The sequence below is a fragment of the Drosophila tropicalis genome, unplaced genomic scaffold (genome assembly GCF_018151085.1).
Source record: "Drosophila tropicalis isolate 14030-0801.00 unplaced genomic scaffold, ASM1815108v1 contig_593, whole genome shotgun sequence".
Taxonomy (NCBI): Eukaryota; Metazoa; Arthropoda; class Insecta; order Diptera; family Drosophilidae; genus Drosophila; species Drosophila tropicalis.
The window spans coordinates 9,070,171-9,080,514 of record NW_027173070.1 but is presented as its reverse complement, the minus strand read 5'-3'; the positions used below and the strand labels follow the sequence as shown (position 1 = coordinate 9,080,514).

The 10,344-nt window shown below is 33.8% G+C and overlaps 1 protein-coding gene across 3 annotated transcripts in view; it reads left to right on the top strand.

Moving 5' to 3' along the window:
* zip (myosin heavy chain 10) overlaps positions 1–10,344 on the top strand; it is a 39,054-nt gene continuing 28,710 nt past the window's right edge. For all 3 annotated transcript variants that reach the window (XM_068291418.1, XM_068291417.1, XM_068291420.1), the window contains exons 1-2: positions 1–162; positions 1,157–1,416. In XM_068291418.1, the coding sequence (XP_068147519.1) occupies positions 1,285–1,416 (132 nt within the window). In that variant the 5' untranslated portion in view covers positions 1–162; positions 1,157–1,284. The remainder of the gene's footprint in view (positions 163–1,156; positions 1,417–10,344) is intronic.

Sequence of the window (10,344 nt, the reverse complement as noted above, 5' to 3'; positions counted from 1 at the left end):
AAGCTGGAAGGTTGTGCGGAGTTTTTTTCGCCCGTTTGTCAAATTACAAATAACGGAATTGCAAAAATTAAATAAATTTAAAAAGGATTAAAACAAATTTTTCAGCATTTTTGAGAACGCGATTGATACTCATTAAAAGGAGTTGTTGAAGTTCCTCGTTGGGTGTGTAACGCGGTGTGTGTGTGTGTATTTGCGAGAGTACATGTGTGTGTGTGTGTTCGAGTGCCGATGGAAGTGCAGCTGTCGTTTAAAACAAATAAAAACTGCACATTTCAAGAAAAATTCATAGCCTAAAACGAAATAAAGTGCAAAATACAATGCAAACGCCCGAATTTTAAAACGAGTCGACAAAACGAAAAGCCAACGAAAAGGATCTAAAAAGTTTCACGCCCAAAAAAAAAGCCGCCGGCCAGCCAAAGCCGACGCCAACGCCAACGCTGCAGCTTGTTGAAACACTCAACTTACGAAATGTATTTCATGAATTTGCACAAAATGCAGCTGACACAGTGAAAATTGAATATATGAGAAATATTCTTTATACAAATTGTTAATGTTAAATATGCAAAAAAAAAAAAGAATTAAGAAAAAAGAAAACTGCGCGCGGCTGCGTGTCTGTGTATTAGTGACCATGTGTGTGTGTTTGTGTGTGTGTGTGTGTGCAGAACAGCGGCACACAAAAGCAAAAGAAGAAGACGCAACACAAGAAGAAGTAGAAAGATGATGGCCGCCTCTCTTCTTACCTTTTACCTGCTTACGGCAGCACAAATTCAAATTAAAAAATAAAGTTGCCATAAATTATGTTAACAATACATGAATGCAACAAACTGCCAACTATTTGCACTGTTTTCTAGTTCTTTTGTTTTAGTTAACGAAATAATAATTAATACAACTTTATCCCTACCAAAAAAAGAAGAGAACCTTCTCTTCCTCTCCATCTCTCATTCTCACTCTCTCTCCCTTTTTGTCTCTTGAGTCTGTGTCCGTAGCCATATTTTTTTCTCGCTCTCCCTGCTTTGCGTCTCTCCTTCGCTTGCTGCCGTTGCCGTTCTTGCCGTCTGCGTTTTGTGCCGCATTTCTAAGATAAAGAAACTCGCGCGTCTTTTGAAATTTTTTATTTTTCTTGCGTTTTATCTAAAGATATATTTTTCGTTTTCAGTTAAAAAAAAAAAAATAATAAAATAAATTAAAAAATATAATTTAAAGCAAAAAGTATTTTAAACAACGAATTAATTAAGCAACAAGAAATAAATTTATTAAAAAAAGAGAAAAAAAAAAAAAAACGAAATGTCTGAAGAAGTCGATCGCAATGATCCCGAGTTGAAATATCTCTCGGTGGAACGCAATCAATTCAACGATCCGGCCACACAGGCCGAATGGACACAGAAGCGTCTGGTATGGGTGCCTCATGAGAATCAGGTGAGTTGTGTTATGCTCTTATAATAATATTCTTAATTTGCTCCTTCACTTTAATTATGAAATACGAATTGAAAACCATAAATGGGAATAAATTCGTGTCGGTTGACTTTCACCCGAACGAATGCTGCTGCAGAGAAGAAGAAGAATAAGTCAGAGTCGCGACCTGAAAAACCTGTAGAGCTCTTCTGGTCCCCGTCTGTCTCTCGGTCTGGGTCTGTCGGTTTGTCCCATCATCATCCACTGCTATGTATGTTGCGCAGGCGTTGGCCGCCCGCTCGTTTGCTTATGCTTGCTCTTTGCCGGTTTCGTTTTGTTCTTGTTGCTGTTGTTGTTGGCCGCGTGTTTGACCAGTTTTTTTCCCTCTTCTCTTCGCCTTCTATGTCCCATTTCCAGGCATTCCCACAACAACAACAAAAAAATGATTTGTTTTTAAGCCGATTAAATGCCCCACTAATTTATATATTATCCGAGTAAAATCAAAGAAAAATGTAAGTAGATGAAATGTTACTGTGACACCACTCCCAAGCCGGTTTACTTAATACTCTATATACATATGTACATATAGAATTGTTTACAAATTATATGGAAAATTTTTACTTTACTTGATCATGTTATTCGAAATTCTTTGTTTTTAATCAGGAATCTTGAAAAGGACCCTTCCAAAAATCTAATCTAATTTAAATTAAATTAAAGCTTTATTTCCATATCTATGTATGACACTTTTTCATTAAACTATTCCTACATGCAGATTTACATGGGAAAAGCATGATTATTTATGATAATTATTTTATTATTTCATTAGATTTCGTCTTTAACAAAGGTTGTTTTGAGATTTTTATGAATTTTAACAAATGAAGTAAACCATTAGTGAATCATGAATCTGTCGCAAACAAAGATAACTTTGCAATGGTTAAAATAAATTAATATTTAACGTAAGCCACGCTTAGTTTGTCACTAAAAAGGTTTCTATTTGTTGTAGCCTTGTTTTTTTTACTATTCATTATTTAATGCATTACAAATAAAAAAAGTACTTCCATTTCGATTGTTTTTATGTGGAAAAACCTAAGACAATTTTTTTAGATTGAAATTATCTTAAAAACAATAAATTATTCCATTTGTTTTATTGCATCGATATCTAATTTTGCAGTCTCTTGCGCTTAAAGTAAAAATTGTGCCCACAATTACCTCATTTTAATTTTTTCCTTTCCTTGTCTTTTTTTGTGTTTTTTATTGACAAAGAAATCAATTTAGTTGTTATCGCTATATGAATATGTATGGGTGTGTGTGTGTGTGTGTGTGTGCGATTCGTGCTTTTTCTTTTTTGCCCTGACGCACACTCATCGATTGACAAATGAATCACTATCTCAATTTATAGTTGGTTTTTTTTTTGTGTTTTTGTTTTTGTTGCTTTTTCACCGGCAACTTCTTTGAATTTTGTGTTTGAGTGTTTCTTTAAAAGTTTTCGCACTTTTGTTGTTCTTGTTGTTGGTGATAAACTGAAAATAAACATCCGTTTTTGCATGATTTTCTGCTGTTGCTTTAAAATGATTCACTTCTTTCTTATACACACACAAACACACATACACAAAGAGAGTTAAGTTATTCATTAAATTTACCATAAGAAATTTAACCGTTAACATTTTTGAATCAATTTGCATTTAGCGATAAATCGAAGCTGCATATCGCTATTGCTGTCTCATTCTCCCTCTCTCTCCCCCTTTTTTGTGTGATTGTGCCCATGAGAGTGACTCACACACATACACTTTTAGTCTCTCTCACAGAATCAGCAAGAGAAACAGAGCGATAGCGAACAAAACAAGTTTTGTTTTTATATTGACTTGCAATTGAAAAAAAATGGGTATATTGATTTTATCGTAATTAAAATAAAAATTTTTTAGCTTTTACTGTATTTTAAAAATCAATCACTTTAAAATAGTGCTTTCTTGTTTTTCAACTGAGTTTCTAGCCTAAAAGTGCAAATTTGGATGTTTATTGCATTTTTTTTTATGTTACATACATATGTAGCAACAAACACTCACAATACTAGACTAAATCTAGACTACATAAGTATGTACATATGTCTAAGTTGGTCTGAGGACTTGTAACTCGAATGTGTATGGGACTTTATTATTGCCCATCAATGACTACTTAATGCAAATGATCAACTGATTTGTTATACCCTTGCAGAGGGTATTATAAAATTGGTCAGATGTTTGTAACGCACAGAAGGAGACGTTTCCGACCCCATAAAGTATATATATTCTTGATCAGCATGAGAAGCTAAGTCGATATAGCCATGTCCGTCTGTCCGTCTGTCCGTCGGTGCGTACGCGTTTTACTCAGCCATCTTAAGAGCTATCGGGATGAAATTTTTTTTGGGAGCTTTTTTTTACCCGGGTGAGATAAAGTATGAAAATCTTTGGGATCGGACTACTATATCATATAGCTCTGGAACAAAAATTTTTGCAAAAATTGGAGTATCCCCATGAAATTCACCAATATAATAGAATTTGATATAAAATCTCAGATCCCAAAATTTGACCCTGATCGGATAAATAGAACACAAGTTACAGTCTATATAAATCGGTTCAATCGCTGCCGGCAGCTCTGCTTGCTGCCTACTACGTCATCATCAAATCAACAGAGCACATGCATACACACACAGACGCAACGCTACATAAACTGTATGTGTATGCGTGCGTTGCTTTGCTTAGGGAATGAGGGAAGAAGAAGAACAAATTGTACATAGTATGAAGAGTAAAATTGTTTTGTTTGTATATTAATGAATTGAGTTGCAGAAAACAAATTTTGAACATGTGAAATTATTATTGTCAAGGACTGCAAGGGTATATAAACTTCGGCATAGCCGAATTTAACTTCTTTGATATTTAGGGTATAAAAAACTAACGTCACAGTTCAAGCTAGCTTACCGGTCTTTCTCTGTCTCTATCCCCACTCTTCTTGCTGTTTTTGTTAGGTTCTTTTGTTTATAATACATATTTGAAATGTATTAAATAAAAATAAATATTCCTAGTTTTCGTATTTCATTGCCCTTCTTCTCTTGAATCGAACTTTTGCATAATCTTTTTTTTTGTGTTTTGTTATGGCTTATTTGTTAGATGTCATTCAACTGCTGCCTGCTGTTTGCTGCTGTTGTTTTTTTGTGTTTTTATTTTACAGTCTTGAGATAAACCAGAAATGGTAGCACTATTTTTTTCCTTCTGTATTTTGGGTGACAACTTCATAAAACGAAAGAAAAAAATAAATGGAGAGACATTTTTGTGTAATTACGTGTTTACTTAAATAGCCATTTGTTTACCGAAACTTACCCTCCTGCCCACCCCGTCGCTTGCTTTATCAACCTTTTACAATGGAATTTACAAAAAAAAAAAAAAGAAAATAAAAAAATTAACGTAAAGATAAAGAAAGAGAAGAAAAATAAAAAACAAAAACGGCACGGTCGATTGTCAGAGAGACAGACTTTGGAGAGACAGCCACAGCAACAAACTGTCAAGATATGTAAAGAAATTTGCATATAGCACAAACTGTTGCTCAGCTGGAATGTCTAACACACACACACTCACACACAGATACTTTGAGGCATTGGCAACACTTAACTGTAATGGGGAATGAACGAGAAAACAGCTAGACCAGAGTAAGAGCCAGCCAAAAATACAACAAAACCCAAACAACAAAAAAGGCTAAGAGCCAATTGTGTCAACACTCGCAATCCACACCCTTCTCACTCTCTCCTTATCCCTACCCCTACGTTTACCAACAATAACAACTGTTTCAACAAAAATTTTATATATTATAAAAAAACATAATAAACAATGAATGGTTATTGTGTGTTAACTTTTTATAATAATTTTAGAACTTTAGGCCGACGTAAATTGGGTTAAACTAACTTGGTAAAGAATTTTGTCTTCTTAATGCCACTTAAAATGTCTCTCTCTCTGTCTCTCTCGGCTAATAAGATACTTTCTTTATTTTCATAAGTAAATATTTATTTTACCAAAGTTATCTTTGATTTGTTTATACAATAAACTTTCTTGTGGCATATGGCAAACAATTTTCAATTCTGATTCATGCAAAATTCTTAAGGATTTTGTAGACATTAAACAAGAAAGAAACAAAAAAGGTTTTGATGTAATTTTAATGTTTTAAGCAATAATTAAACGATTTATCCAAAAAGTAATTTCTCATACATGGATACATACATAGATGTGATCAATGATCACCTATTGAGCAATTGATTACAGATCATTCTTTTGTCATATTTATCCGTTGGCCATGCCTTTGAAGCTACTTCTATTGTTAGCCAAATTGAAGTTGTATTGAGGTCTTAAGCCTTCTTCTCTGGCATTCGTTTCGATTGGTTAACCAAACGCCAAGCGTGACAGATCATTAAAAAGAACACATACACACACATAGAGAGAGAGAGAGAGAAAAAAATACACACCCACATTTACATTGATTTTTCTTACTTATTTTTATAACCAACAAACCGCATTGTACACATACCTCCCGACCTCTCTGCCACCCCCGTCTTCTAACCCTTTTGTACTTATGTTTTTTTGGACGACAAACGTAGCTGCTTTTCGTCCGGTTTACGGTCAACGAACCTCCCCAAGCTCTCCGTTCCGTATCTTCTTGTGTGCGTGAGTCTCGGTCTCTTTGTATGTATGTGTGTGCCTTGATCGATTAAATGGAATGAAAATGTATAAAATAAAAGAGTAACAAATTATGGCAAGAAAGAGATGGATAACAGCAAAAGATAAAGATAATTTTTTGGGAATTCTTACTAATATTATTCTGAATACCCTTCACAGCTCTAAGCTTTGTTTAATTTAACAGTAACAATATAAATGATATATGTACATATTCTAGCTGATCTAAACAAGCCCTTCAACATTCAAGTCACTGACTGAACGAAAAATAAAAAAAAAAGGGTAAAAAGGGTTTGAACAAGTTTGTTTTGATTTTTATTATATTGTAGGACACGATTCTTCAATTCCAACCCGAATGTTTTTGTTTTTGCTTGATAGTAAGCTAACAGTGTCGAAAAATGTTAATACAATTGTTTTTACCTAAGACAAATTGTACTTGAGCAGGTTAAAAATACGCTTCAATGTGCTGTAAAGCCGTCTTGAACTTGTTAATTTATCCATAGGGTATCATAGAAGTCGTTGCCCTGCTCTGTTCTCTTGGCTTGAGAAAAAAAGTAAACAAAAGAAGTTATTAAGTAAACAGCAAAACACAAATAAATAAATATACATATTTTTGACCATACGCACCAAAACAAAACACAAAAAAAAGTAGGTAAATGTTGACTACATTCTATGGATATATTTTTGTAGTAGGTATATATTTACTTGATCAAGTTCAAGGCTAAGCCATTCATTGAAAAAAAAAATATATATAAAATTTCTGCGCTAACAAGGAGAATTTTAGCTTTTTTGTTATGTGTTCCCCTTTCCTCCAACTCATCTTATAGCTTTATCATCTTTTGTTTTTGCTTCACTGATTGCCTGGAATTCAAAACGAGAAACGAAAACCATTGGCAAGAAAGAGAGAAAATGCAGATAACAGAGTGAGATCGAGAGAGAGAGGGAGGGAGAACGAAAAGAGAGAGAGCGCAAGGGCTGATGACCTCATCTGCCCCCCATTCTTCTGTTTTTTTTTTCTTCTTTCTCCTAATGACTCCATTTTTATTTGAATTCAAAAAAACCCCAAAAAAAAACCGCACAAATATATAGTCCACTGAGTTTTTTATTTCGCAGCTTCGCCAAAATGTCTTTAAACTGTCACGACTGACGACCATCTGTCTGACAGAATTTAAAAAATTAACGTTTCAAATTTCCATTTCATTGAAATTTCTATGACTGGGACAAATTGTTGTCAGGGTTTTTTTATTCTTCTCAAGCGAATATGTAGCACTGGTTTATGCCAAAACGTAATCTTAATATTCAATGCGAAGGAACGAATTCGCAAACGTTTGTACCACAATTTCAAAAATGTTCATCCTAACAAGATTCAATTAAACTAAACAGTTTTCAAGAAATTTAGAAGATCTCTCTTAATACTCTCTAATGCCTAATAGAGTATAACAAATAATGATCTCGATTTTAGGACAAATCGCTTCTGAATAATTACAACTACATAAAAAAACATAAACAATCCAAAATCCACCACCACGTATAACAATAAATTAGTTACATTCTCTCTCAATTGAATGTTTCAACAAGTTCTAGAAAAAAATCCGTTGTTGCTCGCCAAATGCCGTCAGTCCCATATACGAGACTAAATCTGTAGTTTCCAGTTGGAAGAGGCATCTTCTCAAACATGTTTTCCGTTAAAACCCAATTTTGTATACGAATATTGTGCTAAAATAAAAAATTGCACGAACTCAAAATTTATCTTCTTCAGAAGTGTGCAACGCATAGAACGAAGCATCTCCGACCATACAAAGTATATATATTCTTGATCAGCACGACGAGACGAGTTCAACTAGCCATGTCCGTCCGTCCGTCCGTCCGTCTGGATCAACGCAAACTCCTCCTAGACCGTAAGAGCTACAGAGCTGAAATTTTGCACGTAGGCTTGTATATACTGCAGGCGTTGTATATCTCGGATTCAGCCGGATCGGACCACTATATCATATAGCTCCCATACAAACCCCAAAGTCACGAACAGTGACTTTTCTCAATAACTTCGTTATTTTCTATGCTATTATCGTGAAACTTAATATTAGAGAGGTTACTACGCCTATAAGCGACTATGCCAAATTTGATCAAGATCGGGTGACTATATCATATAGCTCCCATAGGAACGATTGGTCGAAAACAGTGACTATTGTAAATAACTTCGTTACTTTTAACGCGATTGCTTTTAAATTAAACATTTCTTAATTTAATATATATGTTAATGACTGTGCCGAATTTGATAAAGATCGGGTGACTATATCATATAGCTCCCATAGGAACGATCGGTGGAAAACAGTGACTTTGATCAATATCTTTCATTATTTCCTATGATTGTAGGCCTTTCTTTCTCAAGCTTAATCCTTTTTAGAAAAACGTTCTTACACATTGATGGCTAATAGGTAAGGATAGAGTTACCAAAAGGGTTGCAAGGGTATACAAACTTTGACGCGGTCGAAGTTAGCCCCGGCCCTCTGGTTTGTTTTGTTTTGATGGCATACTTACAGTTATATTCTGCATTTTAAAATCTTTCAATTTCACATCCACACTTAGTCCAATTTTGTTACGACCCAGAACTTTCAAATCACACTCCTTGAACTCACTTGTACATTGGAAATTGGTAAATTTTACTGCTCCATTCGAAGATTGTAACTGGGACAAGAATAGAATTGAAAAAATCCAAAAATAACATAATTTTAAAATAAACATTATAGAAAGTTTTAACGACAAATGGCTGAAGCTAAACTAAACAAAAAAGTAAAAAAGCAATTGCTTTGTGACCAAGTCGTAATAGCGTTTATGTGTTTGAATCGTTTTTAAACCCATTAAATAATATTTATCGGATCTTAATTATAGATCCCTGATTATACTGAGAGGTAACGACATTACCTGTGACATACAGGATGATACGGTTGACCAAATATATCGTTCGGTTGATGTTATTGTAGATTTAAAACAGTTATTATGGGTAGACTTCTCTCGTTACTTCTAGGAATTAAGAAGTTTAGATTTCTGTTGTTGGTTGATCTAAAACTAAAATTCGTTACGTCGTAGAATTTTCCAATCGCTTTGTTTCAAGTCACTTAAGGAAAATGTGAAACTTGGACAATAATAAAAATTAAAAAATCAAAAAAAAAAAAAAAAAACATTTTCGGAAATAAACTTTATTGGAAGTTAACGATTGACTGACTATGCTAATAACTAACTAAAGCGCGATTGCTCTATGAGCATATCGCAATAAAGTAGTCAGCTTTAAATGGTCTTTTAACCCCCATTAAGTTTTATCAATCGGATCTCAATTAAATCTATATAAGTTATTAAACTGCGAATCCGTTTTGTAGCCGAAGGTAATTACATAAAGCATATATAATGACAATGGGGTCGGGATGGTCAAATAGATTATTCCAAAGATATTGTTACAAATTCGAAACAGGCATTGAACTAAAAGCGAACTAGTGATTTTAGTTTAGATTAGCCTATAAGAATATACATATTTCCATCTACATTAACTTCTCATCAATCGTTCCGTTCTGTTGTATGAAAAAGGGTCTTTTGAGTTATTTTTAATGTTTCACTTTATTATTAGCCAATAACTTACACGATATAAATTTTGAAACATTTTTAGATGGTCTCTTTATCAACTTGACAATATTAAATTTTAATAGTTTTTAATTAGTTTATATTATGGTTAAGGCCCACTTACTTGTCTATAAGGTTATACTCTGGTAAAACCAAAGTGCAAAGTGCAATCTTTTTATGAATAATTAACATTTCGTGCTATATATGTATATTCAGTACCCAAAATACTATCTCATATTTATATTTCGCCTAAATTAAAGCTTCAATAATCTCTTCAATAAAATCCGTTGCCGCACGCCAAATGCCATTCGTCCCGTGAAAGAGACTGAACTTATAGATTCCTGTTGGAAAAGGCATCTTCTCAAACATCTTATCCGTTAAAACCCAATTTATTATGCTAAGATCGTGCTAAATGAAAAATGCACAAACTCTAAATCTCTCTTCTCTACTCGCCACTCGTTAGTCGCTACTTACCTTATATGGACAAGTGTGATTAACGTTGCTGTACTTTATAAATGCCTGTTCCACTATATAAAAATATGAAACGTTTTGGATGTCTTTTGAAATCACAAAAATCAAATGTTACGTTAAACAAAAATGGCTTATATCCATTGGCTCTCTTGTACAACGCCAAATTGATCTAAAA